An 18,481-nucleotide genomic window follows, 5' to 3' on the forward strand; every position below is an offset into this window, starting at 1 on the left:
TGCATCTCTTTCCTTTGCCAACAAAAAAAAAAAAAAAGGTGAATCACCTGAGAGTAAGCATGGTCTCTTTCTTGATAGTTGATGATACTAATGTTCTTTCTTCCTTATCATTCTGAAAAACCAAAATGCAAAATTTATTTGGTTATTTATTTATTTTCATTAATAAGTTAAAAGACAAATAAGTGAATTCTTATGTCCGGTTTTTATTTCAACTGATCATATTTATAGGTTTAATCTCAGTGTGAGCTTGAAGTTTGATCGGATCGGGAGATCATTCCCTGGAACTCGAGGTTGACCCCCTTTTTTTTTTTTTTTTTGCCGGACGCTGCTGGTCAACGTCACTAGAAAAATGGCGGCGTTTTAATGTCGTCGAAATCTTATCACGATCATGGCCTGTCAAGTGTCAAGTCGTCCTGAAACGATGATAAAATTAATGCTAGCTTGTTCATCCTAACTTCTCAGTGAACAACAGGTGGAGAGGTTACCTACCTCAATGGGCTCAGGCCCATTTCTCACTCAATGGCCCTTTTATATCCAACCTGTCATGAACGACGACGTATAGGGAACAATCGGTTCGCATAAATGACAGTTGGCACGTCGGTCAATATATTCTTCTTGACAGAACTCAACCTTACTGGAATCGCTTTCATAAACGACACGTAGTTCAGAAGTGGTTGTTTTGAAAGATAAACTCGAAAAGCAGAGAGAAAGAGAGAGGATAACCAAGGTAGGAGAGAAGTGGAGACCAGAGAGAATGGGATTGAAAGATGTAACACCGCCATACCCAAGTGCAGCAAGAATTTCAGATTCTCAATGCTATCCTCAATACACTGCCTCCCTCAAATGTAAGCTTTACCCTGTCTTTATCGATTTTGGTTTCTGTTTCCCCTTTTCTTGAATTCCTTTATTCTGAAAAATACATAATATATTCATATATTGTCTAACCTTGATTTTTATTCAGTTCATCTCTTTCTGATATATGATTATTGAATCCCGTGATTTTATTTCTAAAAATTAGAACGGAAGTAGCTGCTTCTGCAAAATCAAGGGCTCGTGGATGGTTCTCATGTATATTTTTTTGATTTGGCATATTTATGCAAAAAAAAAAAAAGAAAAATTGAAGGTTTAAGTTTCTAGTGAAACCCCTTGGAAGATTTTGAGTCATTGAGGTACGGTGTGATCCGGGATAGAAATGCGGGAATCTCCGCTTTTAGTGGTTTGATAGGTTTGAAGTTTATGCAAGTATACAGAATGACCATAAAAGCAAAAACTGTTTACTCAGAAACGAAGTTAGGCGCATATACAATTGCAAAGTACTCAATTTATATTGCTACAATAACGGAATCCTTATATTTTACCTTGCTATTTATTTAGTTGAAGTTTACTCTTTTATATTGATCTGCATAATATCCTGGCTTTTTGGACTTATCACTTCATCTTTCTTCTATAAATTGGTATAATCAATTTTGGCGGAGTATTACTTTGTTGGTCTTTTGTAATTGGCTTTGTGGCGGAGCATTCTTCGATTTATCAACCAAATTAAAATTTTTTCTGCCAGATATGCAACACTTCTCTTCTGCTTTATAATAACTTCATCAAGATCAAGTTATCCCAATTGTGATTCAGTTTCACAGCTTTTCTGGATAATTTGTGTTCTGTTTAGTGCTAAAGTGACTGGCCCCTTCTTATCTAGCACACACATACACTGCTTCTCTCAATTGTAAGCTCTACGCTCTTTTTCAAGAAGTACCATCTTGTTGGTTTTTGGTAATTTACCTTGTGGTGCTGCATCCTGAATTATACTAATCCCTGCTAGCCACTCCTTTTATGTATTCTGAAAAGTCAGTTTTGGCTCGAAATGTAGTCGAACCTTAAAAAGGTTTTTTTTTTTATTTTTTTTTTATTTTTTTTTATTTTTTTATTTTATCAGCACTTTGCTTCCTCATATGCCTTTTCTGTAACTTCACCCAATTCACAAAGCCCAAGTTGTTTTTGAGGTTTACTTTGTTCTACATCATGTTCTTTTTAGTGCTATTTGGATCTGTTTCTTTTTCTGCCTTCAGTGCCAGCCATCCTAAAGTTCTAGCGGATGGCCACTTAGGATTTAGTGCTAACATTTAACTATTAAATTCTAGGAATAAAGGGAATCTTAAAATTTAGACAGCCATATATAGATCTATGACATTCTGAGGTTCCTTGTATTTATATCAAATGATAAAGAAAAAAGCATCTCTGTTGGAATTGGCTCATTGTATTATAAGAAGACTTTGTTTTTTTGCAGTGAGGATTAAATTGCATTACTTCAGGAATTTTGTCCTATAATCTTGCGTTTTCAAGTGCATTTTCTCTTTTCCAACCATGTCTGGCTATTTTTTAATCTAGTCAATTTGCAGGCCTGGAAGAATTTAGCTCAGACAAGAGTAAATGTCAAGAGCAATTTGATGTTTACAAGGAATGCAAGAAAAAAGAGGTGCATATTTTCATTCGTGCAATATATGTTTTAAAATTAAGTGCTTGATTGTCCTGTGAATTGTTCTCTCACTCCCTTTCTTTTATTAAAAACTTTCACTGGACCAATGCAGATTATATTTGTGCTTATTTCCTCCCTTTTTACTATGTTTGTGTTGCATAATTTCTTTTACAGAGGGAAGCTCGGCTGGAACGTAATAGGAATAGGTCCCTCTTCTCATGAGAACAATTATGTAGATCCCCTTACAGTTTATCAGGTAAGAAATTAAGTTTGAGTATATACAGGAGTGCCGTTCCCAATTTCCCATCTACCCTCAAACCTACTTCTGTAATCTGTTGGATTTTGCTATAGAAATTTTTAGAACTGTACTTTAGTATGTTTTTGCCTAAACTGATGTTTTAATAATGTGCTCTCCTCTATGTACCGCCGCGTTGCATTTGCATGAAGCTATAGATTATCTTGTTTAGCCATTAGATGTCCTTTGGGTTCCAAGCTCTGTGAACATTCTTGGACAAGCTATTAGCTAATATCTCAAGATGTTGCTGCAGAGGAATCTCTCCCATCTCTTGTTATTTTATTTGTTTGCTATTTTGTTGTCCTAAATTCAGATTTCTGATTACAGTTTTTTTCTTAAGCAATTATGAATAGTAGAACTATCTAATTTCAGATGTTTCCAAAGTCTACACAATATTGTATGAAAAAATAAGATACAAATTAATATCATACTGAGTAGAATAAAATTCTGAAGTTATCAAGAAGCTTGAAATTTGTCAAAACAGGCAGTTAATTTCAGGAAAGAAGCTGTTAGGTGGGTGTGTGGGTTATCTGAAATTTGCAATTCTTGTAGTGAATGGCAGATTAGATATAAGTAATTGCTTTGCGGCTGAAAGTTGCATGACTAATTTTCACCACCTCAAGAACACGGCCATAAATGATTTTTTGAATTTAAATCTAAATTATTCTGAAGGTGTATTTGTCTAATCTGAATTCTTGCACAAGTGGGAGGACTCATTTCTATGATCCTTTTATTTAGATATTGATTGTTTTTAATGAAAGAGCAAGCTGTACTGATTCTGTTGCCTAACAAAAAAGTTATGCGATTTGCCGTACTAATAAATGGTCAGTTGTTTCATTATGCGTCTCCTGTCTGTTCACCTATGTTGCACGGAAACTTCCTGTCTGTTCAACATAGCTGTCCACCAACCAGGCTAACTGAACTGACGTCGAACAACCATATAAACGAATCAACCACACGAACGAAAAACCGTCATTCAATGGCGGACAGACGTGTCTTGTAAACGTTAAAGAAGATATAACAGGTTAAGAGAATCTGCTAACATAGAGATCAATTCCATTCCAGGTTAGGTTGCACGAATAGCTGAAAATGCTGAGAGTGGTGATATTTGGGTGCGAAAGGGAGAGGCTAAGCTTGAATGAGAGATAAATCACCTCCAGTTCAGCCGCTGCATTGCCTCTCTTATCATAAACATGTCAAGTTAGATGATATACCATTTGTAAGCTGCAAACCAATAAAGTGAAATTCAAACAACATTATCAGGACAAGTGTAATGTAAATTTAGTTGCAAGACTTCCTAATTTCATGTGTGGAAGCATTTAAGCATCTGGGAGATTGTCTTTTAACTTGGATTCTTTTATTTTAGGGATGTTCTCCTCCAGAATGTAAGGAGAAGGTCCTTTTATTCCTTCAATATGCCCTTACACACCATTCTCTCGTGCTGTTTTGCTTTATTGTATATGGACTGCCGAGCAAAAGGCCTTTGTTTTTTACTCGGCCGCTTTGGACTTGTTGGGTGCTTTACTTACTATATGACACGTGTAACATTGAACTATTTCGGTTTGGGCTGGGCCCCATAAAGCCCAACAAGAAAATTAGCAGATTTTTGTTTGTCTGAAAAAAAGAAAAAAAAAAAAATCAAATTAAAAAACCAAAGACAAGAAAACAAGAGAGACAGAGGGACATAGAGGAGCTCGTGTGAATCTCCCATCTCTCCCATACGAAGCCCTAATTTTCACCGTCTCTCCCTTCAAACCCTTACCTTTCAATCAACTTCTTTCTTCCATTAGTAGTCTACATCTGCGTTTTCCCTTGCTCGATCTCTCGTCAATCTTCAATCCTCCAAAAACCTTCATTTTCTTAACTCTAGGGTTTACCCTGCATTTCTCCTTTTCTCTGTGCTCCTTTGTCAGCATGTTGGCTCTCAAAGCGTGAAACTTAATCAAAACAATTCTTAAGGTTGGGTCTTTGGAACTCAGAGAGTAAGGAATCATGTATAAGGATCGAGGAGGAGTTGGTGGTGGTTCATCGAGATCGGAGATCGAGCGAAAGCGCATAAACGACGCGCTAGACAAGCATCTAGAGAAGTCATCCCCTTCTACTTCGCGTGCCTTGAACAATAAGGACAAAGATAGATTGTCCGTACCTTCCACGTCTGCCGGTAAATCTCAGCTTGATCATCGTGATCCTCGCTCCGCCTCTCTCTCCAAGAACAAGTGCTCTGATGGTTAGTTTACTCTATTTCTGTTGAGTGTTGACGTATCTTTCAGTCTTCTGTTTCTTGCTTATTCGTGGAACAGACGAATAACTTTACTTGTGTGCATTTTAGAATTTCGTCTCTGAAATTTGCACCATTTTTTTGGTTTTGAATATGTTTTGTCCGATCTGTATTTGAATTTCTTCAAAGTCGTTGCTTTGCTTGTTATGTCACTTCGACCTCTTATGTCTACTTTTGATACTTGTGATGCATTTAGTGGAGATGATGTACAATGACAAATTTTACCATTTGTTTGAATTATTGTGCTGGTTTAGGACTTGAAAAAAGTACCAATTCGCAATGCTTACTTCTTGAAATTGCTTTCAGCAATAATAATTAATCTAGTTTTTTTTTTGGGTCATTTGCATTTAACTTCTTTTTATTAACTGCAGAAGAATCAGAGACTGATAGTGAAGAATCAGATGTCAGTGGTTCTGATGGAGATGACACATCTTGGATCTCATGGTTTTGCAATTTGCGAGGAAATGAATTTTTCTGTGAAGTTGATGATGAGTATATTCAGGATGATTTTAACCTTTGTGGTTTAAGCAGTCAAGTTCCATATTATGATTATGCACTTGATCTGATATTGGATGTTGAATCCTCTCATGGTAAGCATTTTATTCAAACAACCAGGACCTTTTATTTCAACCAATTATGGCAATATCTTGACTGTTGAATTGGCATTTAGAAATCAGCTCATTTTTCCAATGTCTTTTACTTTTAAATTTGGTTAGAACTTTCTATACAAAGAACTAATGTTGAGCATATACCAATCTATACTGTTTGTGAATAATCTACAAGCTTGAAGATACAATTCCCTACTTAGTCTTTGCTTGTCTTGGTGAAAGCTCAACATTCTCATTACTTTTCTACCCGTATGGAAAATATACCTATCTACACATTACTGATTAATGCAATAAAGTGACTAACTGAATGCAAAAATATCTCAATCAGAATATATGATTCTTTAATTTTTGTCTGTCAGCTCATATGTGCCATTTTTGTTTTTTTTTTGGGGGGGAATGCATTGCTTTGTTTCACCATTGAAATAATCAGTGGAATGATTAGGCAGCATTGACGCCATTTAGTTAAAATTACAGACCTTGCTTAATCAAAGATGTATGAGTTATTGCTTTTCTATTCCTTCTTTACCTTCTGTCAGCTGCTGTCTGGTAAGTCATTCTTGTTTGTGTCTAAGATTTGATGGAATTTATAATAAATTTTGTTACTTCTCTTTCCTCTTTTTCTGCCTTTGCAAATTTATAAGCCTATAAGGTTTAAAACTGAAACACAGGGACTTTATTTATTTTAAAATCATCATTTAAGTTGAAAGATTATTTGATGTGGAGTTTAGGCATTCTTCTTTTCCCATTTTCTCCATGCTGTTAAGTTTCTCGGTGGATTGCCAAATCTCAGGCGATATGTTTACTGAAGAACAGAATGAGCTGGTGGAATCTGCAGCAGAGATGCTGTATGGTTTAATCCATGTGCGATATATACTGACTACCAAGGGAATGGCTGCGATGGTAAAATAATTTGTTAGGTTATTTCCATTTTTTCTTTTTCTATTTGTTTCATTGTTATTGATTAAGTTAATTGTTTCATGAAATTGTTTATAGTTAGAGAAGTACAAAAATTATGACTTTGGGAGATGCCCAAGAGTTTACTGCTGTGGACAGCCCTGCCTTCCGGTTGGTCAATCAGACATTCCTCGTTCAAGCACTGTTAAAATCTACTGTCCAAAGTGTGAGGATATATATTACCCTAGATCAAAATATCAAGGCAGTATCCTTCTATTATGGCAGTTTTTCTCTGTTTTGGGCTTTTAGCTTCATGTTTTTTGCATCTGCTTCTTATATGCATTACCTTTCATATGTTGTTTGTTCATCTAAGCATTTTTAAAATCATTTTCTTGTTCATGAGCTTGTGATAATGGACATGTGTTCCTTTGGACTTAGGTCTTGTGCTTGACTCTTTGGCTAGTCTACATATATATATATATATATATATATATATATATATATCTTCTTTAAAAATTTTATATCAAGGTTTCTTTGACATTAGCTAGACATTGATGGAGCTTATTTTGGAACGACGTTTCCTCACCTATTTCTGATGACGTATGGGCACCTGAAGCCACAAAAGGCAGCACAGAGCTACGTACCTAGAGTTTTTGGCTTCAAGCTCCACAAACCTTGACATAGTTGCAACAAGCATACATTCATTTGAGGTTTTCCATTGGTGTTGGTCCACACTCTGCCATGTCTCATTCACGAAGTGTCATAAACTCTAACTAACAAGGTAAAGGTGAGACTGTTCTGAAGAGATTACAATTGATTTGATGAAAATGTCTAAAATGCAATATGGGTTAATAGTTGACCTGTCTTATACTTTTATTTGTTAAATTAACAGAGCATTTGTAAGCTTATTTTTTGTTTACCTGGGTTGAGAACTGTTTCCAGCATTTTCACTATAGTTCTTGCTTGCTCGTTTCTTTCTTATCATATGCTTAAATTAGGCAATAACTACTGGGCATCTTCTGTTCTCTGGCATGCTGTCAATGGTGTTTATGGTCGTATTTTATTGAGTGTGCTTTATTCAACTAAGTGGCGGAGGGTGCTCAATATAATTTACTATTAATATTATTGTAGAGTGAATTGATAACATTTTAGTAGCGAATAAGCAATTTTTATTTACCTTGTCTGACCTGACCTTTTCAATTTTTAAGAGATGCATTCCTAACTTGCTGTTTGATACGAAATGCAAGTGTTTCTGAATTGAAACAGAACAGAGGTTGGATCAAAATTGAAATTGAGATGAAGCAAAGTTGCATCTTGAGTGTTATCCACCCTTCTCCTAATCTCATAATTCCAGTGTCGTATTAAATAAAAATGAAGAAAGAAGCTGTCTCTCATTTTACCTTTACAAGATAGTTTTAGATGTTTCGATAAGGAAATCAATCAATCAATCAATCAATCGAGGGTTCCAATTGGCATGACATGATCTGGTTTCCTTGTGTTACTTTCCAATTCTCGAGTTATCTCGTTTTCCTTTCAATGCATCTGAAAGAAGCTAACCTAAGAGGTCTTCCAAGTGGAAACTTCTCTTTTTTGGACACACTTTAAAGTACTTTTGAACGTACTTGTGATGGGATTGATATTATTTCAGACAAACAGAAGCAGTTGCAGGTTAAAACATTTCTCGATTGCTAATAAAAACTATGCTCTGCGGCCTTGTGAAAATCTATTTTCCACCTTAATATCGTTTTTCGTTTTTTTTGTGTCAACTTGGAGTGGCATATGGTAATTATGACGGAGAAATGGCGCTAATTTGCCAACGCCTGACGGCCAGTTCAAATTGTCAAAGAATGTGATGCCACGTGTACCGTAGGAGATTATCGTCGTGGATGTTATTCATTGGTCTGTCTCACAGCCCCTTTTGACGGATTCCTTTGTCGTTGTTTGCAAGTAGGGTGGGTCATGGGTGACGCTTTTAAGCGATAAAATCAAAGAAACGGGTTCGTGTTACCAAAATGTCCTCGCTTTTTAGCCTAAACTACAAGTCAGTACGGTATGTGTGGGAAGGAAAATAAATGTGGATTGTATTTGTTGGTGGGTCTTGTAGTAACATTCTAAGATAAATCATAGTATTATGCAGATTAACATTTTATACTAATATTTTAGTATAAGATGATTTATAATTTAAGATTTTAATTATGAAATAATATTAAGAACTTTGATCAAATAAAATTGCTTAATTCATAAGTTTCAGCTGCACAATCTATTTGTTGTGTGGTATTTATTCTAGTTACAAAAAATTCCTTCCCTTAATTTATGTTTTAAGAGTTGGTCCAAACGAGGAATGAGTTAGAATGCTGAAAAAGGAAAACACGCTTTCTTTTCAATGTATTATACGAGAGTGGGTGGGTCCAATTATCAATTTAATTAATATAGGAATCTAGGTGATATATTAAGGTTTAGCTTACCACCCAAGTATTTTATAATTATTATAAATTCTAATCATTTTCGGAAGTTTCTATCTTATTTTTATTTATTTATTTATTTTAATAACAAAATTTGTTAATTAAAAGAGAAAAATCTAACAATTCTTGTTAAAATTGTAGATTAACAACATAATATAATCAATCCTTGAAAGTAGGGAATAAATCTAATTTTATCAACCCAAAAATACATAACAGCTATATATTTTCTTTTTTAGAAAAATACGTTTTTGGTTTTTTATTTTTAAAGTTAAACTCGAGAATGATGAAAAAGAAAAAGAAAAAAAAAAAAAGAACAACATAGAATGGCAATGACGAAATTAAGTGGAATATGGAGGGCATATGTGGAAACATAAAAATATGATCGCCGGTATAGAGCAGTTGAGTGGTAGTAAAAAAATATAAAATGAGAGTCAGAGGTTTCAAATTAATCAAAACCCCTAAAAACCATAAACTCCACACAGACAGACAGACACCGCCCTTAAATCGCTCTCAGCAACACCTTCATTACATTTTATGATTTTACCATTACATTACATTACATTACTCTGATCCAGTAGAACCCTTTTTTTTTTTTTTTTTTTTTTTTTTTTTTCCTTCTTTTTTAATATTTTCGTCCCCAAAACCAACGGAAACAGAGAAAAACTACAGAGAAAGAAATTTATAGAAACAAAACCAAACAGAAACTACACCTCCTTCTTCAAATCGCGAATAGGGATTTTAAATCTGAATTCTCCCTTATGTAATGCATCAGAAGAAATCAGAAGTCCAAATCGGAAAAGAAAGCACCGGCGTCTCTTCCGATTTTAACCCTACTCCTCCTCTTCTCTTCCCTTCTTCATCCGATCATAATAATAATACCGCTACTGCAGCAATTGCTTCTCAATTTCTCATTCAATCTCCGACTCTTCAAATCCATAATGACCCTATTACCCCTTCTGCTTCTTCTTCCTCCACTCCCTACAAGAGGCCTCTTTTGACTCAGCATCATCATCATCCTCACCCGCATCCGCATCCTCACCGCTCTTCCTCTCTCACCAAATCCCCCACCATCTATCATTTCTCTACCACGCAACAGAATAACTCCCTCTTTTCTATTTCCGTCGCCGCTAAATCCGCTGCTTTTCGATTCCTCCGCCGTTTCAATCACCTTCGCCGTCTCCGCGTCCATCTTCGATTGATTCTTCTTTTATCCCTCCCATTTTTCTACTTTTTGGTTTCCCATCCCAGTCACTCTTTCCTCCTTGACTTTCTATCTGCCTTTGCTTTCTCCGCTGCTTTATTGTTCTCTCTCAATCTCGCTCTCCCTCGCCTCCCTTCAATTCGATTGTTTTTGGCGCGTTCCTTTCCAATCAAGCTCAAATCCACATCTAACATATCTAGACCGCCTTTACCGGTCTTTTGGTCGATTGGGTCCAGGCCAAAATTGGAGAAAAGAGTCAATTCAGGGTGTTGGGTTCAGGTTTATAGCAACGGAGACGTCTACGAAGGTGAGTTTCATAAGGGGAAGTGTTCGGGGAGTGGGGTTTATTATTATTATATGAGTGGGAGATACGAGGGGGATTGGGTTGATGGAAAATATGATGGCTATGGAGTGGAGACTTGGGCTAGAGGGAGCCGGTATAGAGGGCAATATAGGCAGGGACTTAGGCATGGATTCGGTGTGTATAGGTTTTATACAGGAGATGTTTATGCTGGTGAATGGGCTAATGGCCAGAGTCATGGTTGTGGAGTTCATACTTGTGAGGATGGGAGTCGCTATGTTGGGGAGTTCAAATGGGGTGTCAAGCATGGCCTCGGCCACTACCATTTCAGGTAATTCATCAAAATGTCGCTTTCTATTGTATATAATCCGTTATGACTGATGAATTATTATATTCCCCACGAATTTGTTCTGATATTTTCCTTTTGGATATTGTTTTATTCCTTGCGACTTCATTCCATTCTCTGGTTGCTAAATCGTGTATTTTGTGGGAATATGATTTGAGGCTTGTTGCATTGTTTCTATTGACGCATTTGATCTCAGATGATTTCATTTGTGTGACTGAATATGTTGTAAGTATAACAGATTGGAAAGAGATGATTGCATTAAACTTAAGAAATATTTCCAATGAGAGCTTTATTGAGATTTCACTTAGGATGATACCTAATTGAGCAATAGCAATTAGCAATATACTTTATAATGCACTTGCAGGAAATATTCAATCGCAAAAAATTATCTTTCATTTGGTTTGAACAAAATGATATAGAAAAGGGAATGACGCAAAATGCCATGATACAAATAATAATAATCTCTGAGTATGTCTCCTTACGATGATACAAATGAGTGTAGGACTTGATGAAGTTCTTTTAATTATCTTTACATGGATTCTTATGAATTTTATCCCTTCAAAGCACACGCAATGGATTGCCACTGTTTGCTATTTAGGCTTTTGACCTGAAAACAAAAGGAAAACCTTAAGTTGTCTAATTATGTGTACTCATCTAGTTTTGCTCGGAACGATCAGTTCTCTGAGGGATCTATATACAAGTGATATGAAAATGCAGGTTTAAACTTAAATATAAGGGTTGAGATTGATTGTTTTACTTACTATATTGCTAACATTTTTTCGTGACTAAGTTCCTCTAGCTGCAATTCATAGCTTATTTGGTACGTATGAGAAAGAGGACAATGCTTATCTAACTTCTAAGCCAGGATGGCAGATGCTTCCCTATTTAACAGTTCATCATTCTGTCTAGTATTATTTTATGATATTTGCTTGCACATTTTGTTCTCTTTTCCTCTTATCACTTCAATAGCATGGAGTCTGTTGCAGGTTTACGAGCTTATCCTATTCAATCCTAGTTGCTTCCTTGAATTTATATTTGAGAGATGCTATGCTATATCTTTGTGCCATTCCCTGGTTTTGTTGGTTTTCACATGGCTAAAATTATAATTGGATAAATTGTTGGTTGCTGCCTTGAGTTGGAATAGTAAAATATTAGGCTTCTAAATACCTTATCCTATTGCTTTAGAATGAGAGTCCATGAACGTGTATACTGGTATTTGCATCTTTAAGCACCTTCAATTGGAATTTCTGTTATCTTTACTGATTCATCTGACTGAATATTATTTAGAAATGGGGACACATATGCTGGAGAATATTTTGCAGACAAGATGCATGGCTTTGGTGTCTACCGATTTGCAAATGGGCATCGGTATGAGGGAGCCTGGCATGAAGGTAGAAGGCAGGGCCTGGGAATGTACACGTTTAGAAATGGCGAGACTCAATCTGGTCACTGGCAAAATGGTATTCTTGATGTACCAAGCACACAGAACACTTCATATCCTGTATCGCCTGTTGCTGTTTACCATTCCAAAGTTCTCAATGCTGTGCAGGTAGTTGGATTTCCAACCTTAAATCTTTTACTTTTGCTCTATTATTACTTTATGCTTCCTTTTCATGCTGCTCAACTGTCATTGCTTCAGATGGTTTCTTGTTCCCATCTCCTTGGTCATTGAATTGAATGTTGCAAGGCTGGAATTTTTTGGCTTACATTTTCCAGACAGTTTGATAATCTTTTAACAGTGGTGATTCACAATATGTAGAAGATGTGGTTTTTTTGGTTAACATTCAACATTCTCTTGTTTCCAGGAAGCACGACGAGCGGCGGAAAGGGCATATGATGTTGCAAAGGTGGATGAAAGGGTTAACAGAGCTGTAGCAGCAGCTAACAGGGCGGCCAACGCAGCTAGAGTAGCAGCAGTTAAGGCTGTGCAGAAACAAATGCATCATAATAGTAACAATGACAACATTCCAATCCCAATTGTGTGAGATTCAAATTGCAGATATTAATCAGAGAAATATGAGACCGCAGTCACAGGATAATGGTTCGTGTGATTTTCCTTTTCAATAGCTTCATACTTTGCAGTCTTCTCTTCAGCCTATTTCTTTCTTAGAGAGGCTGTAACTGAAAAATGCCTGCGCGGGATCCATGCTGGTGCAGAGGAATATGCTGCGGACTAGATTGGTTAGTTTTGTGTAGTGTATACATGGATAACGCTGCCAGGTGCCAGCCAAAAAAAAAAAAAAAAAAAAAAAAAAAAAAAAAAAAAAAAAAGAGAGGAAAAATGCCTATTTTGAAATTTCCCGTCCTATGTAGGTTTTTTGTAAAGATGAGGTAGATGTACTTAATGTAATATATGCTGGTTCTAAGGTGAAACCTTGGCCCAGCAGAGTATTGTTTGTGAACTGGTTGGTATCTTCAATGAGATAATCTTGTTCCTTCTCCCTATTGGAGCTAATTAATTAGCCTCTTAAAAGTTGTGTAAAGTATAAGATACCACTTAGGACTGCGTGGAGTGGAATGGAGGGAGCAGCATATGAACGGGGTAATGCTGAAATCAAAATTTGTACTATTTTACTCGTTTATGTACCGGACAGTCGAGTTATTTGTCAAGACGTTGACAATTATTGTTTTTTCTTTTTTATTTTTTACGTGTTTCTACAGTTAACAATAAAATTTGAATCCTAAATTCTGGATCCGGTTCAGAAAGTAGAGCATGAATTGAATTGAAAAGCAAAAAAAATGTAACAGAGTATTGGAATGATATTTGATCCATTATATGTGAAGCAAAACCCCTAGTTTTGGCAATTGAATCCTCACATGGCACCAAATTTGGGCTATACTAACAAAGGAGCCGAGAAATGGAAAAGCTAAAACTGACTGTAATAAGATCGCAGTAATAGAAACATCGATGATGATCTAATCTGACCGCAAAAATCTCCTCAGTTCGGAGAAAACTCCTCACAAGTTGCCAAGAAATCAAACAGATAATCTCTTCAGGAAATGTTTAACCAAAATTGCAACCACATCCATATATAAAACATTGGTAAGCAGATATCATAAAATTAACTCTCAGTCTGCTCTCTGAGCCGGCGGATGGTGCTCCTAACTGTCACGGCACTTGCAGTACTGTTACAAGCAAACAAGACAAATAATTAGAACCAATACAAAGTCATAAAAAATTAAATCTGATATGTTTGCAGAAAAATCAAAGACAATCTTACTTCAAGGTGTAAGCGCCTCCTGCTTTAACTTTACCACAATCTTTGCATCCCCAAATACCAACGGCCTTCCTCTTCACTGCATACTGAGAGGCAACACCTTCCCAGATCAAACAAAATGCTCTCAAAGATTAAGGAGTAATGCAAAAACATAGATATTGATTACCTTCCCACAGAATTCACAGAAGTACTTGCTGTGCTGGCTGACCTCCATCTTCTTTATCTGCTTCCGCAGACTAGCACCATATCGGGTGCCTGCAAAATAAATTTGTATCACCTACCTAGCAACAAAGGTGTGCCAAAGGCATAAATAAAAAGAGTTTAAGTCATCTTCTATCCCCTGTTAAGGACAAATGTGGACATTTTATATACAAAAGTGGAAGCCAGTAAGCAACTTATCAGATTGTTTAATTACTAAAAGGAGCAGTCACTATATAAGCCTAATACAATGGGGATATGATCCACATGCATGACATTTCCTCCCCAGTCCTCAGCAGAACAACATGATTAAAAAATAAAAGGGAACAAGATGCACAGATAAAAAAGCCTGGTTAGTACATACCATATTTCCCAACAATACCCGCCTTCTTGGTCCTCTTGGTCTGCATACAGTAAAAGGAACATGATTGGAATTCGGGAATTACACAGGATGGAAAGTTAGAAGTTCTATAGAAAATGGCACAGACGTGACATTATTGAAATACATGCAATGTTTCAATAAAATTCTATTTAGGACAATTTTCACCTTCATAACAGAAAGCACAGCTAGCTATTACCTAAAGCTATACAACCCTTCATCCATGGCATTGCTTGGTATGAGAAAAAAAAATCACAAAAATCTATTGTCTGACAACAGGACGAAGCATATGTAAATTACCAGAGACGCATGTGAAGCATAAAGTACCAAAATCACATATAAAAAAATGAAGATAAAGCGGAAGGAGAGTACCATTTTGGACGCCTTTGAAGAGCAGCAAACCTAGAGATCACCTCACTCTCGAATGGCCAACGAAAATATATTCAATTCCTTCAGTGGCCTTTTATACTTGCGTATCTGAAGCAAAGTGTTGCCCTAGGCCCATTAGAGCTGGACATGTATTGGGCCATTTGCTGCGGGCTTGGCCTCTAAATTTCTACTATGTCTGTTTTTTGGAGTAAATTTCTACTACTATTTTAGCTGTATTTTATTAAATTAATATTATTAATTATTAATTATTACTTGCTAATAAAAAGTAATAACAAAACTAAATCTTACAAACAAAACAATAGATTGGATTTCATGCTGATTACAGTATTTTAATGATCTCTTTACATTTCTTGTTCGTCCAATTCAGACCTGACAGTCTGAGATTCCGTCTTCCAAGCCCTGAATCTGTAGAGCCATACCTTTAATCTGATTTCATTCCATATATGACCTTGCTGTTTTCTTAAATTTACCGATCAACCAACAAACATGTTCATGCTCGTTGACTGCTCGAATTGCCGGACTCCGTTGCAACTCCCTCCAGGCGCCCGATCCATACGTTGCGCTATCTGCCAGGCTGTCACTCAAATAGCCGATCCCCGTACTGCCCCTCCGCCTCCTTCCTCCTATGCGCCCCCTCCCCCTCAATCCAATCACGCCCCACCCCCGCCATCGCCTTACAATCACGCTCCTCCGGGACCTCCTCCTAACGCTCACGGCAGGAAGAAGTCGGTGATATGCGGGATATCGTATCGGTACTCGCGACATGAGCTGAAGGGTTGCATAAACGACGCCAAGTGTATGCGTTATCTTCTAATCAACAAGTTTCAGTTCCCAGAAGAGTCTATTCTTATGCTTACTGGTATTCTCTATTTTTGGTTCTGAATTGACTTCATTTTTGAATTTATTCCGCTGCACTGAACATGAAATATATATGGTGGATATATTCCTTTTTCATTCTTTTTTTTCTATTTCTAGAAGTCTAGGGGAATTCTCTATTCTCTCACGAGTCGAGAAGTTGCTAAAAAGTGGTGGGTGGCTTCCTGAGGGAATCGGATCTTGCAAGATGATATTTTTATATTCGAATCAGTTGTCAGAACGATAAACCTTTTATCACTTCATGCACTTGTTTAGCGTTAATTCTTTTCTGAATTTTAAATTGCAGAAGAGGAAACTGATCCCTACAGAATTCCCACTAAAAATAACTTGAGGATGGCATTATACTGGCTTGTACAAGGTTGTCAGCCCGGAGACTCCCTCTTTTTTCACTATTCTGGTCATGGTTCGCGGCAAAGAAACTATACTGGTGATGAAGTTGATGGATATGATGAAACTCTGTGCCCCCTAGACTTTGAAACTCAAGGTATGATTGTTGATGATGAAATCAATGCAGCAATTGTCAGACCTCTTCCTCACGGTGTTAAGCTTCATGCAATAATCGATGCTTGTCATAGTGGCACTGTATTGGATTTACCCTTCCTCTGTAGAATGAACAGGTAGTTGTCATGGAAAATATTCCTGAAATTAAATTATTGAATTCCGATCTAAATTCCTTGACATAGTTAGGGGTGAAATTTACGTGGAATGTGTAAAGAACATTTCCAAGATTTAGAACCTGTAATCAAATGGTCTCTTTTTTGTGCAACCAAATGTTGAAACCATGCTTTTGATTGAAAAATTTTCAGTTTCTGAAGCAAAATAATTTGTCATATACAAGTGCAGCTCTTATCTGATAAATACATTTATGTTAATGTATCTCCTCTGAGTCTATTCACGCGTGCTAAATGGTATATACTATAGATACAGTAATCCAGCATATTTCTTGAATTCAAAGGTTTTTATGGAAGTGAGCATGTTGAGGTCAACACATAATTTTTTTGCATTTCAGATTGTCTTTGTACTTCTCATCTGAAATAATCTTGGACTTCTCTGTTTTTCTGATTTTATTTTACTTTTCTGCTGTAGGAGTGGACAATATGTATGGGAGGACCATCGTCCGCGATCAGGCATATGGAAAGGAACAAATGGTGGAGAAGTCTTTTCCTTCAGTGGTTGTGATGACGACCAAACCTCTGCTGATACATCTGTACGTTCGAAGAGGAATTTTTTTGTCCCTTTTACGTTTTTGTATAGGCTGATAACTTAATAGGGAATATTAATGGAAATTTTATATTTCCCCGTAGGTGATTATCTCTCAAAGTAAAATTAAGAACTTCTATCTTTTGTGGACAGGCTTTATCAAAAATAACATCCACAGGTGCGATGACTTTTTGCTTCATCCAAGCCATTGAGCGTGGACATGGAACTACATATGGGAGCATTCTCAATTCAATGCGTAGTGCCATTCGAAATACGGGCAATGACCTTGGTGGTGGTCCTGTGACATCTCTTGTTACAATGCTTTTGACTGGAGGCAGTGTTGGTGGACTGAGACAGGTATATTCTTTCATTACTTGTACGTTGATCATACTAGATGAATTATGGGGTAATCCTTCTACATGGAGGGAGGAAAATCTTATTGATTGATATTCGTCCTTCTGGGGAATCACTGATATTATCCTATGTTATTTTTTTTGACAGGAGCCACAGTTGACTGCCTGCCAGCCATTTGATGTATATACAAAACCTTTCTCCCTCTGAAATTGATTACAACTGGCTATAAAGCAATAGGGCTTTTTATTGTGCTCATAATTTGTTTGGAATTTGATCGGCTGTTTCAACTTTCAGTCGGAGAGTTGTCTTGATTCTCAACTTGTTACAACTAGCATAGAAAACATATGGCATCTTTTACATCATTTGGCTGCTGGAACATCCTCATTTCTGTTTTGCTACATTTGCTTTGTATTTGTTTTCTACTGGTTTCTTGCTAAATTTTTTGGAATATGAAGTTTGTATTTCCATTGAAATGAAATGATACCTGTATTGTACCGTTATTGCATCTATGTACAGGGGAAAAGCACGAATAAGATTCCAGTTCCACAGAATTGTAGTATGTCTATATATAGCTTCAATATCGTGTTGAATTCAGCAATTAGATATTAAATGATAAAGGTAGCAGCCAAATTAATTAAGAGAAAGCATGTCCACTGTAGTATGCCAGATTCAAATTGAAAGTTCCAGTGGTGTTAGCCATATCTCCTATCTGCCGCAAGGAAGAAGGCAGCAAAATGCAGGATGTCGTATGGATATAACTGGGTGGAGCGAATGTGTGATCTTAGTGAACAAGTTCCACTTACCTATATATCTATTTGTATGTTTACTGATATAAATTGTTCCTATGGGAACTATCTGCTTGTATAATTAACATGAAGTGTGAGGTTCAATGTTAGCTCAAAATCTTTTTCGTTTTAGACCGTTGAATGTGAGATCTGGGAACTATCTTTTATTTTTAGGTTTTACAACGAGCATAAATTAACTGTAAAAGTCGTGAACTAATTTACTATT

General features: G+C 36.5%; 5 protein-coding genes across 6 annotated transcripts; 4 read left to right on the plus strand and 1 right to left on the minus strand.

Moving 5' to 3' along the window:
• Positions 1–627: 627 nt before the first annotated feature.
• Positions 628–3,142, plus strand: LOC149496584 (Cox19 family protein (CHCH motif)). The gene is made up of 3 exons (XM_089721119.1): positions 628–845; positions 2,394–2,470; positions 2,645–3,142. Exons 1-3 carry the CDS (start codon positions 755–757, stop codon positions 2,690–2,692), a joined length of 216 nt encoding a protein of 71 aa, XP_089577245.1. The 5' UTR covers positions 628–754; the 3' UTR covers positions 2,693–3,142.
• A 1,279-nt stretch (positions 3,143–4,421) lies between these two features.
• On the plus strand, positions 4,422–7,489 carry CKB4 (casein kinase II beta subunit 4). Its single transcript, XM_089721117.1, has 5 exons — positions 4,422–4,992; positions 5,415–5,633; positions 6,442–6,551; positions 6,645–6,810; positions 7,094–7,489. The coding sequence occupies exons 1-5, from the start codon at positions 4,758–4,760 to the stop codon at positions 7,222–7,224; spliced, it is 861 nt and encodes a 286-aa protein (XP_089577243.1). The 5' UTR covers positions 4,422–4,757; the 3' UTR covers positions 7,225–7,489.
• A 1,957-nt stretch (positions 7,490–9,446) lies between these two features.
• Positions 9,447–13,310, plus strand: LOC149496586 (uncharacterized). Its single transcript, XM_089721559.1, has 3 exons — positions 9,447–10,840; positions 12,143–12,404; positions 12,661–13,310. Exons 1-3 carry the CDS (start codon positions 9,771–9,773, stop codon positions 12,838–12,840), a joined length of 1,512 nt encoding a protein of 503 aa, XP_089577685.1. The 5' UTR covers positions 9,447–9,770; the 3' UTR covers positions 12,841–13,310.
• A 295-nt stretch (positions 13,311–13,605) lies between these two features.
• LOC149496587 (Zinc-binding ribosomal protein family protein) lies at positions 13,606–15,119 on the minus strand. 2 transcript variants are annotated; one of them, XM_089721562.1, is made up of 5 exons: positions 15,023–15,119; positions 14,636–14,675; positions 14,240–14,328; positions 14,077–14,159; positions 13,606–13,981 (listed from the first exon to the last, which is right to left on the minus strand). In XM_089721562.1, the coding sequence occupies exons 1-5, from the start codon at positions 15,023–15,025 to the stop codon at positions 13,918–13,920; spliced, it is 279 nt and encodes a 92-aa protein (XP_089577688.1). In that variant the 5' UTR covers positions 15,026–15,119; the 3' UTR covers positions 13,606–13,917. The 2 variants fall into 2 exon arrangements, with proteins under 2 accessions (XP_089577688.1, XP_089577687.1); XM_089721561.1 differs by lacking the exon at positions 15,023–15,119 and having other exon boundaries at positions 14,636–14,681.
• Positions 15,120–15,316: 197 nt separating this feature from the next.
• MC1 (metacaspase 1) lies at positions 15,317–18,021 on the plus strand. Its single transcript, XM_089721560.1, has 5 exons — positions 15,317–15,899; positions 16,203–16,533; positions 17,003–17,123; positions 17,270–17,473; positions 17,618–18,021. The coding sequence occupies exons 1-5, from the start codon at positions 15,527–15,529 to the stop codon at positions 17,675–17,677; spliced, it is 1,089 nt and encodes a 362-aa protein (XP_089577686.1). The 5' UTR covers positions 15,317–15,526; the 3' UTR covers positions 17,678–18,021.
• The last annotated feature ends 460 nt before the right edge of the window (positions 18,022–18,481 follow it).

Source organism: Jatropha curcas, chromosome 5, assembly GCF_041381405.1.
Source record: "Jatropha curcas cultivar XTBG-Jc1 chromosome 5, XTBG_Jcur_1.0, whole genome shotgun sequence".
NCBI classification, from domain to species: Eukaryota; Viridiplantae; Streptophyta; class Magnoliopsida; order Malpighiales; family Euphorbiaceae; genus Jatropha; species Jatropha curcas.